Here is a 23142-nt window from a genome sequence, read left to right as displayed (position 1 = left end):
AAGGTAAATGTGTAAGCATCATTATGAATGATTTTTCCTCTAGTAAAATCAGTGGTTTTTTTCTTTGCAGAGTCCAGTAAGACTCACCTATAGTAAAGTAATGCACTTTGGTCTGAGGAAGCACAGTATGCTGTGGTGGCTGGCTCTTTGGAGTCATTTCAGGGATGACAGCTCATTTGATAAAAGGGCTGGGTGGTAGTGCAGTGGAGGGGGGATGATTTGGAGTCAGGAAGACCGCAGTCAGCATCCTAGCTCCACCACTTAGAACAGTGGTGGTCTCACTTAACCCCCTCAGTGACTGTTTTCTCACCTGAAAAAAAGAAGGGATTATAATCCTTCAAACAGCTATTCATGGATTTTAGGAGATAACATACATGAAAGCACATTTTCATTCTCACAACAATACTGGGAAGTGGGGGATAGGAATAAACCTCATTGAAAATCTGGAAAACAAAATTCACAGGGAGTGAATGATTCACCCAGGATGGTGCAGTGGAGGGGAGGTCTCCTGTCCTTGCCTCCCCACAGACCATCAGAATCTTAGCCCAGTGGCCTGTCCACCTTGGCCCTTTAAAAGAGAACAAATACATTGTCAAGTAAAAGCATAGAATTAATCCTAGTTGCATTGTTTGGTGGATTAATTCATTTGTTCTGCTCTGATCTTCCTGACTGTTCCCCCCGTAAATGAAGACATTTGCTGAGGTACCAGCCTAGCCAGACTCTTCGAGCCCTTTCTGTGGGATCAAGTTCTCCATTACTAAATATGCCCTCTGTAACTCCCCACCCCATCCTGGGTCTGAAGGGAGGGCAATGGAAGAAGACTGCCATCTCTTCCCTTTAGGGTTAGCCCTTAAGGACCTTAGCACCAGCGGGCTTGGGGGAGGTTCTCCAGTGAAGGACTATTACTAAATAAGAAAAGGCTGTCAAAAAGGCCAAGAGGAGACCACTGCTCTCTGTCTTTTCTCTCCTGGCAGCAGGAAAAGATAACGATCACTGAACCTCCAAACAAAACTCTCCAGTGTCTGCAGTATCCATGCTGACAGCTTAATTAGTCAAATAGGCACCCTGACAAACCACAGACCAAGCTCTGCCCAGAATTATTTGCCCGCAGTTCTAGCTGAAGTGACAGAGCCTCTTTAGTCTCAAAGCAGGAGGGATTGCCAGGCACATTCTAGTGCCAGAGACCTACAGGGAGCCCCCTTTCACTGCCTTGTGACCCAATCCCATCCTACAGAGCTTGAGTTTCTCAGCAAAGCTCAGTATCCTGAGAACCAGAGTTGTCAGTGTGTTTCATCACATGTAGTGTGCTCTGGGGAGCACATATAAAGGACAATGGATGTTGGAATGAGAAATCTCACAGCTTCCTGACTTCCTCCCTCCTTTCTCCCTCTCTTTTTTATTCCCCTAATTTGCCTTCACCCTGGCTCCTCTCTCTGTTCTATCTCCATACTTGTGTCTCACATTAACCTCTTTCACTTATTAGAATTCATAACCTTGGCTAATTAGCATCACATAACTGAAACTGTATTCTCCCAGAACTCATGATCTGAACTCAGGGATTATAGCGTGTGGGCATCCTCTGGCTTTTCCACATAAATTCTAAGAAGTTCTTGCAGTTTGTGAAGTTGGGGGTGACAAAGGTGGGTGAAAAAAACATTTAATGAAAATGAATGTGCCCACTGTTATCCCTTGGTTTTAAGTCTCCAGTCTGTGAAAAGAGAGAGCTACTGATTGAAATTAAAACCCACTGAAGAAAGGATGAAAATGGACTAATTATTCATAATCTGTGCCCTCTCATTACTCCATGAGCATGTTGTAAGAACTGGTGAGGGAACAACTGGAAAGCTCTTGGAACTCCTTAGTGATAGTTGCTTGCTAATAAGATCACCCAATTACCAGCCTTATTTGGAATATTGCAACTGTATAGGAAAGCTAAATGTTTATTGTGTTCCTTAAGGAAGTATAACTTTCATAAAACATTACTATAACAGCAGTCAGAACCATACAGGTATTAGACGACCATAAGACAGACTATAAATCGCTGTACCTCTCTTTTACTATCCTTTTCACCTTTTCTTTCTTCTCATTATCTCAGCCCTTCTGATTTTTTTCTACCCTTTCTTATAATTTCTCTTACTTCCATTTCTGTCTGTTTCTCTCCTGCTCTTGTTCTCTCTCTCATACATACATACACACTGTCCCATGGATGGACATTTTGATATTTCTCATGTAGTTAGGAGGATAATGCAAATTACCCTCAGGAGGTAGGTACAGCAATTTTTGTATCTGTCTGTAGGTGTTCCTTCAGGCTTCAGGGAGCTGGGCTGGATGCTGTAAATGCTTTGTCGCATCTCTGGCTGAAGCCTAGCTTAGCCATTTAGAGGTTCCTTTGCTGTACTGTTGGATGTGCTTCGGGGAGTCTTGCTGTGGCTTCTTCAGGTTCCTATCTACCTCCTTTCCACTTCTGTTACAGTGCCTTTATAACATCTCATCTCATCTCTGGTCCAGTGAATTTCGGATGCAGAAACCTCTGCTGTATCTGGCACTGGGTGAGATGGGGGATTTAAGACACAATTCATGTCTTTAAAGAGCTACTATAGTTGGAGTGAGAAGAAGTCCACAAACAGTAAACAAATATAACTATACAGTATATAATCAAGTGCTGAACTGATACAATTATCTACTAGAAATGTGTACTAGAGGCAGGTAGTCACGATGCTGGGCAGTCAGGAGGGACCTAGGTTAGAGTTGAAAGCTAAGGTCTTGGGACAAGGCAAGTAGTCCTTGAGATGGATCCTGAGGAACTGGGAATTTCACAAGAGGGATAGGAAATGTGCACCCTCCAGGCTGGGAGGAAGGCCTTCTTGGAAGTCCAAGAGCTTATTGTTCTGCTGATGTATACATATTTCTAATGACAAAGGAATCCTTAACTGAATCAAATCTGACAGCTACGTTTGGGGTTTGGGCACCACTCATTCTTGAGGCTCCTTGAGTTTTATGGAGATTGCAGTGGTGTGGGAGACCTACTCTGGCCACCCCATAAAGGATGCGCCCATCTTTTATAGAACGAGTCTTCACTAACTAGAATTCAGAGCTCAGGTTCTCTGCATGTGTCGGGGTGGCATCTGGATTCTCCACGCAGCAAATCATCACACTTCCTAAACAATCCATTTCATCATGTCAGATTAAAACACGAGCCCTGAAAAACTATCTTTTGTCAAAGATCAGAATCCCATTAACATGATCAAATGCAATTAAGTCACCATTAGTTTTCAAGAACAGTTTAAGGGGGGCTCAATAAATGGTGTAGGTCTCTGTGCTCATGACAGATCAAGAGAGACTTGAATGATATCCACCCCCTTTATCTATTCATCAGAAATGCCTGTGGGGAAAGTGGAGAGAAGAGATCTATTATCCCTGCTTTCCTGCTAACCTGGAGATGAGCAGATTCTCACACTTTGTGAAACCAAATATACTTAAAAAGCAAACGCTTCAGGGGAGTAATGTGTAGACTGATAATAAGATGGGTTATAATAGAAACAAATTTTCAATCTCATTCATTCATTCACACATTATGTTCACCAGCCATATGTTGAACATCAGATTGCCACCTGCCAAGTCTATAGCCAGGTAGAGAGGCAAGTGTCTCTATGATGAGACGTGAAAGGTATTCCAGCAACAGCGTGTTGAATTCCTCCACTGTAGTCACTTCTCTGAATTAACACATAACATCTGAAGCTCCCCTAACAAAACGAAAATGCTCCATGAGGGTAGATAATACTACCCAAATGACCCCTGTTTGTAAATTTGCACAGCTTGGCTTTGAAAAATAACTCTCCGACACCCTGCAGAGAGCAGTATCCTAAAGAGGTGAGATGCATAGTCCAAGAACAAGTTTTGAGAGAAAAGACGAAAACCCTGGGGAGTCAGACATAGAGAGATGCAGGAGAGGAGGGTACCATGAGTTGAATGAAGATGCTGAGGGTTGTGTTTATATTCAAGGCAAAAACTGAGAGCCAAAGAGGAGAAGTACCCGGGAGTAACTGCCCAGCATCCAGTTAGGACTGGCTGCTCTGAAAAGCACGCCTCTCTAAATGTTTTACTGTGTGCATCTGCTCATTGTTAAAGGTGAAGCAATCCAAAGCTTGGTATATTTCATAGAATCACAGAACATAAATGTTAGGGTGCTGGAAGGAATCTTAGCCATTACTTTGCCCACTCATTTTACAGATCTGGGAACGATCCATGCCCAACAGAGGGATCAAATATACTTTTGCCCAAGGCCAGACCAGGGTCTGATGGAGCTCCATGGGTAACCCTATAATTTGTCCTCCAAACCAGGACACTTTTGAGAGGGAAGGTGACTAAATAGATGGGATGCTAGGAAAACAAGCATAAGCTAGGCAACCTTGAATAGGATTGTCAAATCAGAGCTGAGGTGAGAGGAAGCTACTAGACAGCTAGAGGAATATACAGGGGAAAAGGGAGCAATCTCATGATGCTTACAGTTGGGACCAGTGTCCAAACAGGGCACAGAAAATCCATTTCAAGAGAAGAAAAGTGGCCAAGATCATTGGACTGAGTGGGGTGTAGTGTTGATCTAGCTTTGGAAGTGCAGACTGGGGACAGTGAGCTCATCCAGCATAGGTGAGGTCAAGCAGAAACAGCCATTCAAGATGAGGCAAGGCAAGGGAAGAAGAACCCGCCACAGGAAATGGAGCCAGCACAGAGCTGGAAGTGGGCCCCAGCGAGCCATCAGGGGCACAGTATGGGCACCTTTGCACCTCCTCGCTGCAGAAGCAAAGAGATGCAAGCTACCCGAGGGGACTGAGCAGGAAGGTGACCACATTTGCCCTCCAGCAGACAAGAGCTAAGCCTCTCTCCTGATCTCTGGTTTGGGGGCTGTACAGGGTATTGCTACAGTACTCTGTAACCCTTCAGGGTTCTGGGTAGGGGTGGCAGCCTTGAATTAGCTGGAAGTTCAATCAGATCGCCTGGGAGAGGACTAGGACTCGACAGGGTGGGCACTGAAAGAAACTTGGAACAAATAGGGAAATAAATAGACCAGAGTCCCATCAGGGTGGCTTGACCAGCATGGAAACCAGGTGTGTGCTCATTCTCAGTGTGAGCAGTTTAGACATAGAAGATACACAGTTATAACCTACCTTAGGCATATGGGGGAACTGAGGCAGTGTCTGCCAAATGTATCAAAAATTTTGCATTACCCACTGAGTGGCTCAGAAACACTTATGCTGGGACTTCCTCTGGGCTTATGGCACCAAACATCTCCACACTACACCCCATAAAAAAGCCTTTGACAACTCATCCAGGAACTGGTCTTAGCTAACAGCTAATGGCAAGAGTCTAATAAACCCACTCTTGCTTAACTTTTAATATCTGATAAGACATTGTGCTTCCTCTCACCTGTGTATTTACTCACTATGAAAATAATTCCCTAACGTCTCAAATGAATAAATTGCCATAGCTGAATTCCATTCATTGCATCAGCTTGGAGAGGGGGATGGGTTCCTGTCTTCAGTTCCCATCCAGTGGACCCTGTATCCTTCCAAGACTTTTTAAGATACCAGGGCCAGCATCAGGTCAGGAATATTAGGACCAGCCAGTTATCAGGATCTGAATTCCACTGATTCCTCCTTGAGGGAAGAGACCAGGTATGAGGGGATGGGTTAAGGTATAGTCTGGGCAGGACAACTGAAAGACCTTTTGTGAGGGAGAGGGGATGGAGAAGAGGGATGAGAGACATTGCTATGGATTGAATGTCTTGGTCCCCAAATTCACAAGTGTTGGTGTTTGGACGTGGCACCTTTGGGGAATAATTAGGTCTAGACGAGATCATGAGGGTATGGCCCCATGATGGAATTTGTATACTTTTAAGAGGAGGAAGAGAGACCAGAGCTCTCTCTCTCCCCCACCACATGAGAACACAGCAAGAAAACTTGATCTTGGGCTTCCCAGCCTCCAGAGCTGTGAGAAATGAATGTCTGTTATTTAAACTACCCAGTCAGTGGTATTTTACTAAAGCAGCCCCCGCAGACTAAAACAGACATCGTAGAATGAGAATCTTTGGGCCCTGAGATGTCCGGCAGTCCAGCAGCTAAATGAAGTGTGTGCAGCACTTCTCACTGTGAGAAGTGACCTGGTCACACCATGGTGTGACCTGGGGAGAAACACACGTGCTGGATTTTTTTGGAAAGCAGCCGTCAGCACAATGTTATCAACTCTTCCAATGAAGGTGTCATGCTTTCCATTTGGACTTGCAAGAACGAATGCTAGTTCAAGTCCTGTTTCCTTGACTGGGAAAATAGAAAGACAAAATAGCTTTCCCTCTCAGCCCTATAACTGGCTCCCAAAGGGACAAGCCACGTTAGAGGTCCAACATCTCAAAGTTAGGTTGACGTATATGCTATTTTCACTGGAAAATTAGTGTGCAAGGTAGACAAGAGCCCTTGGTATTCTGAAGCAATTAACTAGACAAAAACAGTGTTTTTCTGACTAAAATGATGGAAATGAAGCAGTGGAGACAGCTAGGGTGACATTTTCCATCAAACAACTTTTTTTATTTGTGCAACATATTTCCAAGTGACAGAAAATGACACACTGTCTCCATTACTTCCTTTCCATCGTCTCAGTCTTTTCTAACTTTCATATTTGTGAAACAAATTGCTTTAAACATGTCAAAGACACTTGAGTGGATTGTTAGCCAAATTTTAAAAATAAAGATGATTCACAAAGACAGTACTTGTGCTTATAACCATCATGATAAAATTTCAAGAAAAAAATCACAGATAATTTAGGGAACAAGTACAAGGTAATCATCTTCAGAAGTTAGAAAGAACTCTCCTTTTGCTTTCTGTCTCATATCCCCTAGATTTGTATGGCACAGTGAACCTGACCTTGTGGGAGCTCAGCCATCCCTGCTTCAATGCTTTACTAAGTAGCAGCCCCCATATTGATTTCTTCAGCCTTGGATCCCGTTTCCATTACTATGCAAGGAGTTGAGCTCCTCCTTGACATTTTGCTCATCATCAGTCCTATATTCTCTTAGAGCTGATGCTTCTTGAAGGATGAGCCTAGAGAGATAGGACGTTGCCTAGTGTAGGGCAACTCGGAGGCTCCCTTCACCACGTATTTTTGAAGAGTCGATATAGGTGTTCCAAAGAGAAGAAGCTCAAAAAGTACTGCCCATCTTAAGAAACTTAAAGACCTACTTCACTGATGGTCTAAAAAAAGAAAAGAAAAGAAAAAGGAGAAAACTATGCTCCAATATAAAATAAATTTTTTTAAAAAGCCAAAAAATAAAAAACTTTTAAAAAGGAGAACATGGATGTACAAGATAAGTGTACAAACAATGGTTACCCATGTTGTTCTGTTGTTTGTAGTTTAACACGTTTAAAAAAAAATTGAAACAAACTCCACTTTACAGAAAATTTACGAGTGGTACAAAGAACTTCTGTTTTTCTTCCTGAACCACTAAAGAGCTATCAACCCTATGTCCCATCATCACTGAATACTTTAAATACTTCAGTGTGTATTTCCTGTGAGCAAAGACGTTCTCCTGTATAACAACCAAAATCAGGAAATTATAATTGATACATTATGATCATCTAATCTTCAGACCCCATTTGAGTGTCACCAGTTGTCCCAATAATATCCTTTATAGCAAGGGGATCCAGTCCAAAATCACACGTTGCATTTTGTTGTCATGTCTCGTCTCTAGTTTTCTTCAATTTGGAACACTTTTGTCGTCATTCTTTGACTTTCATTACTTGACACGTTTGCAGATTATAAGGCAGTGATTTTGTACAATACCTCCCAATTTGGGTTTTTTTGTCTGATGCTTCCTCGTGATTACAATCAGGTTATGTATCTTTGGCAGTAATATCACAGAAGTGGTGCTGAGCTCTTCTCGGTGAACCCTACCCGGTTGCACATAACTTTTTTTAGATCCCCTTAATTAATTTTGATTACTTGATTAAGGAAGAGTTATAGGTCAGTGTCTTAGTCTGTTCTGGCTGCTAACAAATACCATAGACTGGGTGCTTATAAATAAACATTTATTTCTCACAGTTCTGGAGGCTGGGAAGTCTAAAATCAAGGTGCTGACAGATTTAGTGTGTGGTGAGGACCTACTTACGGGTTCACAGATGGCTGTCTTCTCACTGTGGACTCACATGGCAGAAAGGGTAAGGGATCTCTCTGGGGTCTCCTTTATAGAGACACTCTTCCCATTCATGAGGGCTGCACCGCATGGCCTAGTCACCTCTCAAAGGCCCCACTGTCAATTATGTGGAGCTTTTAGCGAACTGTTTAAAGGGCTGTAATACTAGTGTTTCTATAAGCTACTCTGAAGCCTTATTTAGCATAATGTTCTAGTAGTATGTTTAAGTGAAGCCTTTGCATCTATGACATATGAATTTTGGGGGTAATACACATATTCAGTCTATAGAAGTTGGGTTCTCTAGGAAGTAGACTTTGAAATTAGCATACAAGAAGTTGATTATGGAATGCTCTTGGGATTAACCTCTGTGGAAGCAGAATTGGGCAGAAAGAGAAGTTGAGCTTCAAGTAGTACCAGCAAAGGCCACAGCTGACCCCACGAGGAACTATGGAGATGGGACGGCTCTTCAGAGCTCTCTTGCTATGGGGGCACCTGAACTCGACCTTTGTACACCCATGTTGATCATCCATTGGATGTGAACTGCTCCTAAATGAGGTATAACCTTGGATGAGGCTGGTTTCTTCAGCTTTGGTAGCTCCCAAAGAGGGCTGACCCACCAAGGACCATTTTCTGCCATCAATCCCAGCAGCTATGGATAAATCTGTCCTTCCTGGAGGAGTCTCTGGGCAGCACATCACAGAATCCAACACAGTGGTGTCTGTCGGGATTCTCCACTGCAAGTTGCTCTTTGTTCCCATTGTAATTACTAAGTGCTTTACAAGCAAGTACCTTCAGACTGTGAAATTATTCTATTTATCATCAAATTTTTACTGATTGAATGATTGCTATCAATATGAATTCATGATTTCCTCTTTTAATTAAATAGGTTACTTAAATCTGTTACTATCTTTAATTAATTTGATGTTCAAATTGTCCTAAATTTTGCCAGTTGGAAACTTTTCCAACTGGCCTCAGTATCCTTACTTTCTTATTTTCTGGCACAAAAAGATGTTTCAAGCTCATCTTTTATTTTCCTTGCACCAGACTTGAAATCAACCATTTCTCCAAGGAACTCTGCTTCCTTTTAGGAGAAAGTAGCATTTAGAAATCAGGATCTGAGTCCTGTGTGTACTCACTACTATTTTTACCTCCTTTCAGTATTTCCCAATCTTATCTGGGTTTATCTCACTTATCACTGTTGTGCATCCATGTTATGCCTGTGGTGACCCCTGACCCCCGACCTCCATAACATTGCTCATCCTTGAGAGTTCATATCCAAGGAGACTTGAGTGAGTATGTGTGTAGGGCAGATAATAATATCACTCATAAAATGACATTTAATGAATCTTCACGACATGCCAACAATTCTTTGTGTTTGTGTTAGTTTTTTATTGCTGCTGTAAAAAATAATTACAATCTTGGTGGCTTAAAACAACAAAAATGTACAATTTTGACACGAGGCATAATGGTAATGACTTATAAAGCTGTAATGATGCCTTAACCCAGCTCCTCATACCTAGTTTGTTTCCTCAAGGAGGAATCTGTGGAATTCCGATCGTGATTACTGGCCAATCCTAGTATTCCTGGCCTGATACTGGACCTGGCATCTGATAAGGTCTTGGAAGGATACAGGTTTACTGAATGGAAAGTAAAGACAGGAACCCACCCCACTCTCCAAGCTGATGTAATGAATGGAATTCAACTATGGCAATTTATTCATTTAAGATGTTAGGGAATTATTTCCATAAAGAGTAAATATGGAGGTGAGAGGAAGTATAATGTCTTATCAGATCTTAAAATTTTAGGAAGAATGGATTTCTTAGATTCTTGCCATTAACTGTTAGCTAAGACCAGGTCCTTTAGAACGAGTGGCCAAATGGTTTTTTTATGGGGTGATGTGTAGAGATGTTTGGCCTCCAGGAGCTACCAGGGAAGACAGGCCCAGCAGAGGTCGCAAAGGGAGGATCCTTTGGTCACACAGCAGAGAGTGTGAAACTTCAGAGTACATGCTCTGAGTTTGGAGTTAAACTATGGGGTTTTAGAGCAGTGAGAGATTTTTTAGACAAAATTCCTTCACCATGCCATTTTCCAAAAGACTGGATGTGGGCTCATTCATGGAAGGCCAAATTATACAACTTCAGTCCACAAATAAAGAGGTACTTGACAATTACCTCTATTTAAAGATGTTAGACAAATCAGTGGGTTTTGCTGATTTAAAAAGTTTACTGGAGGAAATGAAGGAAAACTGGAATATATCTCAAGGCCTTGGGGACATGTGAAGAAGAACAATCTCCTTTTCCCACAAGGAGTCCCTGGGTAGGGCTCTGCTGGTACAACCTAGGGTGTGATTCCTTTACATCTTTGTGTTTAAACCAGGTCTTCTACATGGTCACTTATGTAGTTGATTTATGTCAATTGTGAAAACTTGGCTTGAGTACACTACGTTTTCTGATGCTTTTAAATGTAAGCAGTGATCAGCTCATAAAGCAACCATGAGCATCTATCATAGGCAAATGAACATCCACACATAAACATACACATGAACTAACAAAATGCAATGTGCTTGTCATTCTTTCTTCTCATCCTTCAAGTTCTATCTTTGTTGTTATGTCTTTAATAAACTTGTTCTTGGCTCCCCTAGCAATTCACTGCTCTTGGTCTGTTACTCTGGTGTGGAATTAGTCTTCTGACTTGAATTACAGTCTAAACTTGGATGCTTCATTATAAACTCACTGAATACAGGAAGTATATCACATGCCTCTTATACACTCACCACCAGGTTAAGTGATATTACTTTGCTCATAATAAGAACCAGTAAATATCTGTATAAATAAATGCTTATTGTAAATATCCACTTGCAGACTGATACCAAATGGACTGCCTCTTATTCCTAGATTATCTCCACGTTGATTTTTTTTTTTTTTTGCGGTATGCGGGCCTCTCACTGTTGTGGCCTCCCCCATTGCGGAGCACAGGCTCCGGACGCGCAGGCTCCAGACGCGCAGGCTCAGCGGCCATGGCTCACGGGCCCAGCCGCTCCGCGGCATATGGGATCCTCCCAGACCGGGGCACGAACCCGTATCCCCTGCATCGGCAGGCGGACTCTCAACCACTTGCGCCACCAGGGAGGCCCCTCCACATTGATTTTTGCTTTGCCAGGAACTGGTTTAATCTCTGGTGATGTGAACTCATTTAACAGTTGCTGCTATGTATTGCATTCACATATTTGCATTCCAAAGACAGACAAATATTTTATTATAATTACCAATGATTTGTTCTTTTCCCCATTATTGTTGCCATTAAATTATTAACAAGAATTGACTGTCTTAGTGAAAAGTTCATCAGAGGTCTGTTTTGCTTGGAAGACATTCAGCTAAACTTTTGATCTTATCTTTGTTAGCTAATGACACTTCTTAAATCTCATAAGACCTGCTAGCCTCAGGCGGCTTACATGATGGATACAACACAAACATATGGAATTTAACTCCACAGAATTGCCATTTGTTGAGGAGATTCAGTTCCTATAAGAGAGAATTCCTTATGGCATGCTTCCTGAAGCTGATTGAGAAACAGATAGGCACCAAAGCTGCTAGCTGCCGTGCATCTGGTCAGTGGTCCCTACTTTCAGCCCAAAGTGTGTTTCCCACCCACTCCAAACCTTCCTTGGGCTTCCAGGGCCCAGCCTGTGGATGGCAGAATCCCGAGAAATGTGTAAACATCCTTCGTCATTTGAAATTGTTTCATAACAGTTGGAGTGAGGAGGGACAAAAGGCCAGTATGCAATTTGGTTCATAATCATGAAATCCATCAAAGTACAGTAAACTAGACATTGTGAAACCAGCATCCTCTCTCCCCAATATCGCTAGATCCTAGAGGATATAAACCTCGATGGATTGTTAGAACAACAGAACCTCATTCAGACTCATGCCAGGGAAGGCCTACAGATTTCCCTAGAAAAAAACTGTGGTGTAGGTAAACTTTGTACTTCAAGTGGCCACATGTTTCACACCACCTCCCTACCTCAATGTCCAGTTCTCTCCCAGCTGTGAAAACCAGCTTTTAGGAAAGGTATGGTAATCAGGTTTCACATCACAGAGTAACAGATTTAAGCAAATGTATTTCTTTCCAGGGATAGAAATATTCTAGCCGTATCTCTAGTTTGTCCTCTTTTGGAAGGATTTTCATGATCAAAAAAGCAATGTGTGCATATCATGGGAAGTCAGGAGATCTTCATAGCAATCTCAATTACTCTCCCACAGTCTACATGGCAACCAGAGTGATTTTTTAGAAGGACTTAAAGTAGACCATATCTGTTTTCTACTGATTTCTTTTCTCAAGAAGAATAAATTCCAAAATCCTGACAACAGTCTACAAGGCTCTGCTTGATCCTCTGGCTCTCTCACCCCATCTCCCACAGCTCTCTCCAGTGTTCTCTCTGCTCCAGGCACATCAGACTCCTGGAGCCTGCCAAGAACACCTTCCTCAGGACCTTTGCACGCACTTTAATGCTCCCCTCTCAGTGTCTGCACAGCTCATTTCCTCCCCGCTCTTCAACCTCTGCTCAATGTCACCTTACCAGAGTGTCCTGCTCTGGCCACTCTCACCAAATCAACACCCCACCCTATCACTCTCTGTCCCCTTTAGCTGCTTTGTTTATGTTTTCATAGCATTTATCTTCGTTTGATGTTGTATGTATTTATTTGTCTATTGTCTGTTTACCCCCACTAGACAGTATGCTCCATGAACCTGTGTGGACATCGCTATATTTTCAGTACCTAGAACAGTGCCTGGCACTTAAATGGTGCTCAGTAAATGCCTGTTGAGTAAATCCCTGCACCATGCCACATCAGCAGCCCCATTTTAATTCATGCTCAGAAATAAAAATAAAATAGGTCTAATGAGTTTTATTTGCTGTTGTAACCGTTAGATGCCATAAAAATAATAATCATTTGTTCAGTGCATGACATGCCCATCACACATTATTATTTCAATGCTCACCTTTTATAATTTCTGGTTTACAGATGGAAAATAGACTAAGAGAGGTTGATTACCTTCCCCAGACATGAGTGCTGGACTGAACAAACAGACCTGGAATTTCAAATCATTGTTCTGCAACTTGATAGCTGTGTAACCCAGAGCTAGTTACTTAAGTTCTCTGAGCCCCAGTTTCCCCAGATATTAAATGGATGTAACTCCTAAAGCCAATATAAAGTATTAGGACAAGATCTAACACATTGCAGGGTCAGGGCCCAGAGCATAAAGTAGACACAGAAGTTTAATCAAAGGAATTGATTACACTGGTGAGAGAACAACTAAGAAGCCAAACGGGTGTCAGAGTGAGGCAACTCAGGAGTTAGTATCAGCAGAAAACTGTGGACCTGGGGCACATGGACGAGGGGGAGGGCTTACCAGGACCAAGCAGCCACTCCTGAGATCTGGGAGCCATGGAGGAGACTCAGCCCCACAAGAAGCAGAGAGAGACGGAGACACAAAATGCAGCATCTCCCCATCTGTCTCCAGAGCCCCTCACTGGCCAAACCTACTCAGAGGGCAACCCAGAGGGCAATGGAGCCTGGGAAGGGGGCTTCCTGGGAACCAAGAAGAGGATCTTGGGAGGTGTGGGCCTTGGGTCTGAGAGCAGCCAGGCTGTCGACAGGCTCAGTAAATAAGCACAAACAGTAGTTATTATTCCCCAGTGGACAGTCTGGACCTCAAATCCACCTTCTCCAACTTCTATTTCTCCTGTTCTTTAGGAATTGGATCAGCCATATGAACAAATCTTCAGTGCAATGTTACGTTCTATAACCAACTTCATCTAAATCGTAGAGATTTTATGTTGATTATTTTTTCTTAAAGACTAAAAATATTATGCCTTCTCTCCAGAGTCAACACACACATGGGGTTAAGGGGATTCCCAGAAAACTAGCTTCCTTGAGTAAATCTGTGTGGCAGTTAATCACACCAGGCCCTGCTTTTGGAGCAGATGCCTTACAAAGCAGCAGGCTTGACTAGGCTTGCAGCTTGGTCATGAGTCTCAGGGTTCGAGAGGATGACTGTTTTTCTTGTGGCTGTGGCCCAATATCCACAGTGTCCAGCACCTAGTAGGCACTCAAAAACTCTTCGGTGAAGAATGAAAAAAACCTGGGGTCCCCTTTGGCTCCACCCTCCTCACTGAGAACGAGCATCTCATACCTGACCAAGCCTGTATTTCTTCTGCATCCGGCACTTATCTTCCCTCCAGAGCCAGCCAGTATCACTCTAGGGATGACGTACATGCCACACCCGAGTACTTCAGCAACCCTCTGACTGGTTTCCCTCCACCCCCATCCCTTACCAAACCATTCTCCTTCCTGCAGCCAGAGTGATCTTCCTGAAGCACAAATCTCATCAGGCCAAGTAAAGCTTCTCCTGCCCCCTCTCCAGTCCTTCCTAGGACACAGCCTAGAGGCCTTTGCACAGTGTCAAAGGTCCCTTTGGTCCTCACCCTGCCCAGATCAGCTGCTTCTCCTACCACAGGCATCTCGTGGTTCCCTCACAATCCGTGCCTTCCTTCTTCCCTCCGCTAGGAAGGCTCCTTCCTGCCTTGTCCACTTTTAAGATTATATCCCAAAGCCACCTTCTCAGAGGGATCCTCTCTCACTTTGTAGCACCTTTAGCTGCTTCCTTCTCCGGGTTTCCACTGCACCAACCAGCTGTGATGATTTGCGTTTCGGCATGCTGGAGGCATGTTCAAAATGTGGTCAGTTTTGTTGAAGGAGCCCTAAGGTCTTATTTCGCCAAGGAAGAAATTATTTTATCTCCATGTTGTTGACGTGTCCTCTGAATTTTATCCCACGTCCTTTTCTTCCTCTCTGTGCTGTGGGCAACACCCTGGGCCAGGCCCTTGTCTCCTCATGTCCAGATTATTACCTTGGTCGGTCATCTGAGGCATGGACTTTGTAACGCTGATGGCCCTCATCGGGCATGGCCTTATTATCTTTCCTGAATCATTCAAAGAGCCTTGCACAGTGCTGGTTTCATATATATTTCACAGAATTACACCTTACTCCAAAAAAATATTTTAAGAGACTTAGGAAGTGTTGAAAGTGAAATAAGGTAGACCAGACACCTTAAAGAATATAGCTATCATCAAATTACCAAATATTTATTGAGCCTACTATGTTCCAAGATGATGCAAGCCACCGGATGTACAAAGTTAAACAAAAGTCAGTCCCTGTCCTCAAGAAGCTTTCCCTTCCTTCTCTGGTTTGCTAGAATAAACATTGCCAGGAAGTTTTCTTCCTTTAGAAAACATCCAAATAAATAAATATAGATAAGTAAACTTTATATATACATCCCACTGGCAAGGTATTAGATAGAAAGCGTAGGTTCCTGAGTTCCGTAATGAAATGATTCGCTTTTGAACATTTATGTTGCTTTCCTCTTAGTTGTTACCATCCAAGATTTTTGTGCGTTTTTTGATAGTTTCTTTTTTGGTGGTGGTGTTTTGTTTTTGTAGTTGGTAACCTGGTGTTCCTAAAAGTTATTCAGAGACTTATTCCATCCCGGTCCCTGTGCACTCCCATTCCATTCTAAGGTGCTTAAAACAAGGTTTACTTTCCCTTTACAAGGCTGCTGTATTCACACTTCCAGTCCTGCCCCATGCATCATGCTGTCACGGTAATACTTCCAGGGCCCATTTGGAAACAGATTGATTATTTTGAACATGAAAGGTGTGTCTTGGGAAAAACAAATGAATCAAATGGAAAAATGAATTAACATCATGAAATTTACCTTCCCGGCTGGAGACATGATATATTCATGAGTTCCTTAGAGACAATCCTCTTATAAGAATTCACTATTAAAGAAAGTCTGCAGTTAGGTGGAGTCAGAGCTCAGCTTGAAATGTATTTATATATGAATGAAAAGTACCCCTTGAAGGAAAAAGTTTAGAACCAGAAATTTTTGTCTCTTGTGAAGGGTGCTTGGAATTGACAACTGGTTACCACAGGCTCTCATTCCAGGGCTTCTAAAGTCTGTGGGATGTTCTTAATGGGACTTGGCATCTGCAAAAGTCTCAGTTCAGTCCATTGACATTTATTGGCACCTACAAGGCATTGTGGTATTCTGTGGGGTCTATAAAGCAATAAAACAATATCTTCAGTTCTGTTAATAAGAAAAATAGATATCTAAGTTAATAAGGAGGAAAAGTTTTGGGCCTCCCTGGTGGCGCAGTGGTTAAGAGTCCGCCTGCCGATGCAGGGGATACGGGTTCGTGCCCCGGTCTAGGAGGATCCCATATGCCGCGGAGCGGCTGGGCCCGTGAGCCATGGCCGCTGGGCCTGCGCATCCGGAGCCTGTGCTCCGCAACGGGAGAGGCCACAACAGTGAGAGGCCCGCATACCGCAAAAAGAAAAAAATATATAAAAAATAAAAAATAAAATAAAAAAAAAAATTAAAAAAAAAAAAAGTTTTGTCTGGGGTTTCCTGGTGATTAATTAAGACTCTCATGACCAAGAGTATTATCATTGAGTATAGCGTAGGTGGAACACAGACTATGGCCACTTGAGTTACGGATGATGTGCCCAAGAGATGAGAAGCAGGGGTGTCCTGAGGTTCACACTTCCCCATTTCAGAGCACCAGGGAAAAGTGACTGACAGGCGTGCCTTCTTCAGTTACAGGTACATCCTCCTCCTCCATCCTATGTCCTCCCAGGTTCTAGGTATAAGCAAGGTGAAGTCAGAATGATTCTATTAGCAACCCTATTCAACTCTGCTGACCACACTGTAGGCTAATTAGTGGCCTTCCTGGACTACCTGGGACCCTAATCATCACATAGGACATTATGTTTTTAATGTAAAAATATTCCAAGCCATCCACTTACTAAAACAGTAATTTTTTTAATGCAGCACATTCCTCTGCGGGGTGTTACCTATGCAGGGCTTTGCATGCAGTGGGTTCTCAGGTCTGTAAAATGAATGATTGAGAGCAAATTTCCCCCAAGGTCACGTAGGGCTGAGTCTGAGCTGGAGGTGGATTTCTCTTGCCCACCATGTAAATGACACGAATATGAAGAAGCCATGCAAAAAGCTCAGGCCCATTGAGCCAAGGTCAGTAAAGAATAAAATTGTACAGGAATTAAGTGTTTTCATCCTCTTCCTCCCCGTTACAAGCAGTGGGATGTTAAGGTAGGTGCATCTCTCTGTATTCACACGTATATATATTATATATAAAGAGCGAGTCAGATTAAAGAAGGAATGGGTGCCTTTGAATATAGGCATATGGTCCAAGCGAATTTTCCCTTACAAGTAGTATTAGTGTGGCCTCAAAAATGATTTACAGATGAAAACAAACATTTAAACTAAGAGCATATGTTAATTTCTAGATCACTTGGGAAAATGACACCCATTTTAGTTAAGTGTGAAAGAATGCAATTGGTAATTATATTTTTTCATGGTTCGTAAGTAGTCCAATTTCAAAGACTACGTTATTAAAAACAAAATGAGAATCCCTTCTGGGATATTATATTTCCTGCTTCTATTTTTCTTGCTCAGATTTTTTTAACGTGAAAGTTACACAATTTTGGAAAAAAGCAAAACAAATGTCTGTGCAGGCACTATTTGCTTTCAGCAAACGTGTGCATGGCGGTCACCTTTGGAGGGCCGAAGTTCACATCCAGATTTGGCCAAGGGTAGCTGTTGGGCCATCCTGGATGTCGATGGATGGGTATTCCGGAGTGCAGGCTGATTGAGGTCTCTTAAACGTGCTACCTCCAAGGGGAGAGGGCTATTTAGCGACATGAAATACTACTCTGTCACAACTTCTTCACTCACAGTTCGATCCAGGAAAATTCTTCCCCAGAGCTGTCACTGAAATCATTACATTCAGAATTAAACATGGTGCAGCGGAGCAGCTGACAAGACCCTGAAGTACTATTGACACATCAGGTCTCACATTAATAATCAGCCTTTCCATACGGTGCATATGAAAAGGCCTGCGAATCTGGGTTCTTTTTTGTCCCTTTGGAATGTTCCTGATTTGCCTCCATAGGCTGGTCTTGTGCCACACAGCCTGACCGAATGAGTGGCGTCCTTCTCCTTCTCCCTTCTCCCTTTTGTCACTGACATCACCTTAAAAACCTTCCCAACTCATGTCCCTTGCAGCCCAGAGACCCTCTTTGGAAGCCCCCGTCTGCCAGGTCTTCTCACTCACCCCCAGTGATTAAGCCCTTGGATTCATACTTCCGCCTCACACAGGCCGTATCCACCACTGCAGTCCTAACTGTCCTTCTGCTTCCTGTCCTGTCAAATCTTGCAGCTCTAGTCTCCCCTTGGCTTCCTCCTCTTCGTAATTCCTCCAGCATTCCCCCACCGTCCCCACAGAGGCAGCACGATGCAGGAAATGGAGAACGGAGTTTCCGGCGCAGAGATTTCAGTCCGTGCCCCGCCCGTGTCTGCCTCTGCCCGATTATACGGATGTCTTGCATGTGATAACCTCACAGAACCCCCGTTTCCCATCTGTAAACATTCCCTCACAGGGACCCGGGGAAATAAACCTCCATTCCTGTTGTGCTTTATTTCCATCTCTCTGTGAACTGCCTTGGCAACGCTAAACAACTTTTACAGTAATAAACTTGAACATTTTAGCTGTGTCTAGTGAAATCAATAAAAAGTTACAACCCATTTCCTATGTCTTCAGTACCCTCTGAGACTGTGAAGGATTTAACTAGGAGGTTTTAAGGAAACTAAATGTTGACCCCATAGCAGGGAAGATGTTTGTTATTAGTTTAGTAACGTATTTCTCTTTGAAGAAAAAACTAGGTGATGATATTTTCTTCTTAGGCCCAAGTCTTTGACACTGAGTGTCTATAATCAATCACCCCTTAAAGAAATAAAATATAAAACTCTCTAAGGCAGAGGTTGGCAAACTTTTACTGTAAGGGCCAGCTAGTGAATCTTTTAGGCATTGCAGACCATATCGCCTCTGTCACAGCTACTCAACTCTGCTATTGTAGCACAGTAATACACAAATGAAGGAGTGTGTTCCAATAAAGCTTTATTTACACAAACATGCAACGAGCTACATTTGGCCCATGGACCATAAAGTTTGCCACCTCCTACGTAAGTCATGAATGGAGATGACAGTGACCACAGTGATTCAGGAAACCAGATTTTTTTAGTGAAGGGTGGGTTTTAGATAACTCTTCTATGATAATTCTGGAATTATTAAGGTTTTCGGTTAATACTGAATGCCGTCACTTTGGCGGGGGGGAGCAGATGGGGGGAGCAGGGGCTGTGCACGTTTCCTAGATGGAAACATTAGTCAGCTCAGTATCTTTGAATCTTGAATGAACTGGCCTTTGTAAGTAGATTTGGGTTCTCTAGGTTGGCTATTAGTGAACCCATCCTGTCTTCCCGCTCCTGGAACAGAGAAAGGATGAATTAGGGGAATCAGAAAGGCTGAGAAGAGGGGGAAATAACAATAACAATGACTACCACATATTAAGCCGTCCTCCCCATCACAAACTATGACCATATTATCCCCGTTTTACAGAATACGTGAAGTTTTAGTTGAGAGAGGATGAGTACTTTGCCAGGGTCACACAGGAAGGGTCAGAGCCAGCTGTATTGCTTTCTCCTCGGCCACAGTACTTCCCTCAAGAAAAGTAACCTGCTTTCCCTGGGACACACCCACCTTCTTCAGGTTTAGAACCAGAGAAGGCAGTGGGGTGGGGGGAAATCACCCCTTCTTCCTTCTAGCTTTCCTTTCCAGTAGCTGTTATGTTTAAAACACAAACAATAAATGATGTCTCGTGAGTCAACCTCTACTGCGTGCTGCGCATAAAGCTTTCATTCTATTACAAAAGCTATTTTCTTCCCATTTCCAGGACTGCAAAGAGACAAGGAAATGGAACTTCAGACAATTAAGAAATGTGCCCTAGGTAGCACCAAGAGTTAATTGCAGAGTCAGAATGTCATCACAATTCTCACCAACGCCAAAGCATTGTCTGCACATACAACTGCCGTAGAGCTTAGAAGTTAAACTCCCGGGCTCTTAAGCCAGACTGACTGGTTCAAATCTCAACCCACTGGCTACTAGTTGTATCACCCTGGACAAATTGCTTAATGACCCTGTGTCTTAGTTTCCTGATTTGTCAAATTAGGATGCTGATAATGATTTCCCTCTCACAGTTTGTTACAAGGAGTAAAACAATAACATGCATATCATAAATAGCACGGGCTTGGCTTTTTCCATAGACTATAAGCTCTGTGAGCACAGGAGTCTGTTTTGTTTGCTGTGGTGTCTTTAGCACTTAGAATAATGCCCAGCACACAGTAGGCAATATCGTTGCAGGAAGGAATAAGTTTCAAACAAACTAGCCTTTAGATTAAGTTGTGACTGGGTTCAAAGCCAGCATGAAAAAAAACATGGTTCTCCTTTTTCTTTACTTTTTTTTGTATAACTTGAATTTGATACATAACATTTAATATGTCTTTGAAATCATAACAGGAAGTGTAACAATGGAAACTAGCAATTGTCTTGGTTGTTTCGATACCCCTGACAATAGTGGATGTTAGTACAAAGGTGAAGCTGAGTCTCATAGCACATAGCTTTTGATACACTCCTAATTCTTTGGTATTCTTAAAGGAGCCTGCTTATGTAGTTCATTTTAAAATTCCTTTCATCCTTTTTCTTTAAATCTTATAAGTCTGTCATTATCGCACAGATTTTATCTCCAAAAGTTTATTTTTACCAAACTTGTGTCATATTTAATACCATGGATTCTAAATGCAAGTCAGTATTTAGTGGCAACAGCTGCCAGGAGTCACTGTAATAAATGAATTAAGGTCCCCTTTAGCTGGCAAGATTGCTTTTGATGTCTACACTTCAGCACTGATGGAGGCTCCAGAGAGCAACAATGCCTCCAGAGAAAAGGGTAAACTCATCCCTCAGTTTGAATGTGTACAAAGAGGCGCATATACAGGAAGTATGGGGATGGCGGTGCCTTTGGAACAAACAGTTCTTGCAGGTGGATTTATATCCAGGCTTCCGGGAAGCTGAGCCCCATGTATTCCCAAGAACACAACCTAGACACACTGTCATACCTTGGCAGAAAAACATTTTCAAGGCTTTATTGGATTTATGATAATATTCATACTGAGTGTTGATAAACGGACACCCCTAACAACAGCAAAGCACTGGGGTTCTAATCTTTCTCCCTGGCTTGCGCTGTATACATTTATTGTCATTAAGATTAAGTATCTCACAGAATTACACAGTGGCAGCTTATGTAACTACCTCCTTAGAACGCTCTATCTTCAACAATATGCCTACCAAAGAACCCTTTAAAGACCTCAGTAACTGGAGAGGCCAAAAAGAATCATTGTTTTCATTTGTTTTAATGTAGAATCCTCTACCTGGTTTATGTTAAGCAATTGAAGTGAATAAGTTTTAAAGTTTCTTTTGCTTACAATCAACATAATTTAGATGTATTGGTCTGATTTGTAATTTTCTTCAAGTCAAGAAGAACTGAATGTCTAATACATTTGGGAAACGTTCATAAATGAAGGGTTTGCTCCAGTTTAAAATATCTATCTATTTGACTATTCTGTAAACCAAACTATAAATTGAACTGTAAGCCAAAGAGTTAAAGAATGCTGTGAGGTTTGACTTTCGCAGTGAAGACTCTGATTTTCCAGGAACCCAGTGGTAAAATTTACTTTTGAGGTCAACATCATGAAATTAGAATTTGGCCCAAAATGGCAGCAATAAAGAGAAATAAGATTTACCCTGAGATAGCTTATGCATAAAGTATGATGAGCCTGGACATATGGTAAAATACCCTGCTGTTTAATTTCCTGTTGAAATAATAGCTAAAAATTTGTTATGCATGAGAAGTTATGTGCAAAGCATCTTACGTGTATTATTTTATTTCATCACTGTGTAGTATTTTTTTTAAACATCTTTACTGGGGTATAATTGCGTTACAATGGTGTGTTAGTTTCTGCTTTATAACAACTGTGTAGTATTATTATTCTCATTTATTGATAGAGAAAAAGAGATGAAAATAGAGACCTCTAAAGGTCAAGTAATTTGCCAGAGGTTACAAAGGTAAGGAAGTAGCATAGCCAAGATTCAAACCTAGGTAATTTGCGTCTGGAGCCTGAATTCTTGCCCATGACATAAGCCTAAATTACTAATGACGTTGGCAATAAATACGTTTCAGTTAAATACAAAAATAATGACATATGGACAACTTATAAATGTAGCTCTATTATAGGTAGTATAACAAATAATAAAATTGTATTCAGAATAAACAAAAACATTTGCCTTACACCCCTAAAAAAGCAATTCTACGTTTTTAGAGGGCAGAATTTCAGGTACTGATGACTTCACATTATCCTATAAGCTCTGTTTTTGTTTCTGCCTCCAAGGTTAGTATTTCCACATCTTATTTGAATTCATTGATCAACCAACAAAAACCTCTGTAAGCACTGTTATTCTTTTTTTTTAATCTAGACAGGACAAATCTGACCTTCAAAGAAGTTAGGAAAATTGACCACCATCAGGCAGCAAGTTGGTGGCCAAAGTGAAATTCCAACCCAAGTTTCAGGCTTTCAAGTCTAATGAATTATTTCCCACCTTTAGCTATAAAGGTGACAGAGTGAGAACAAAATGGTTTGTGAAATCGCCTTAATGCTATACTCCTTCTTTCTTCTCATAGGTCGCTACCCTCAGGAGAACAAGGGAACCTACATCCCCGTCCCTGTGGTCTCCGAGCTGCAGGGTGGCAAGTGGGGAGCCAAAGTTATCACGAGAGAGGACAGGTCTGTCCGGCTGTCCGTCCAGTCTTCTCCAGACTGCATTGTGGGGAAGTTCCGCATGTATGTTGCTGTCTGGACCCCCTATGGTATAATCCGCACCAGCCGAAACCCAGAAACAGACACGTACATTCTCTTCAATCCTTGGTGTGAAGGTAAGG

At 42.3% G+C, this 23142-nt stretch overlaps 1 protein-coding gene across 1 annotated transcript in view; it reads left to right on the top strand.

Moving 5' to 3' along the window:
• The window catches only part of F13A1 (coagulation factor XIII A chain), a 136695-nt gene that overhangs the window by 15779 nt on the left and 97774 nt on the right, over positions 1-23142 (top strand). The window contains exon 3 of the mRNA XM_060110217.1: positions 22885-23136. Within this exon, the coding sequence (XP_059966200.1) occupies positions 22885-23136 (252 nt within the window). The remainder of the gene's footprint in view (positions 1-22884; positions 23137-23142) is intronic.

Source organism: Mesoplodon densirostris, chromosome 10 (genome assembly GCF_025265405.1).
Source record: "Mesoplodon densirostris isolate mMesDen1 chromosome 10, mMesDen1 primary haplotype, whole genome shotgun sequence".
NCBI classification, from domain to species: domain Eukaryota; kingdom Metazoa; phylum Chordata; class Mammalia; order Artiodactyla; family Ziphiidae; genus Mesoplodon; species Mesoplodon densirostris.
This window is presented reverse-complemented; position numbering and strand designations above follow the sequence as displayed.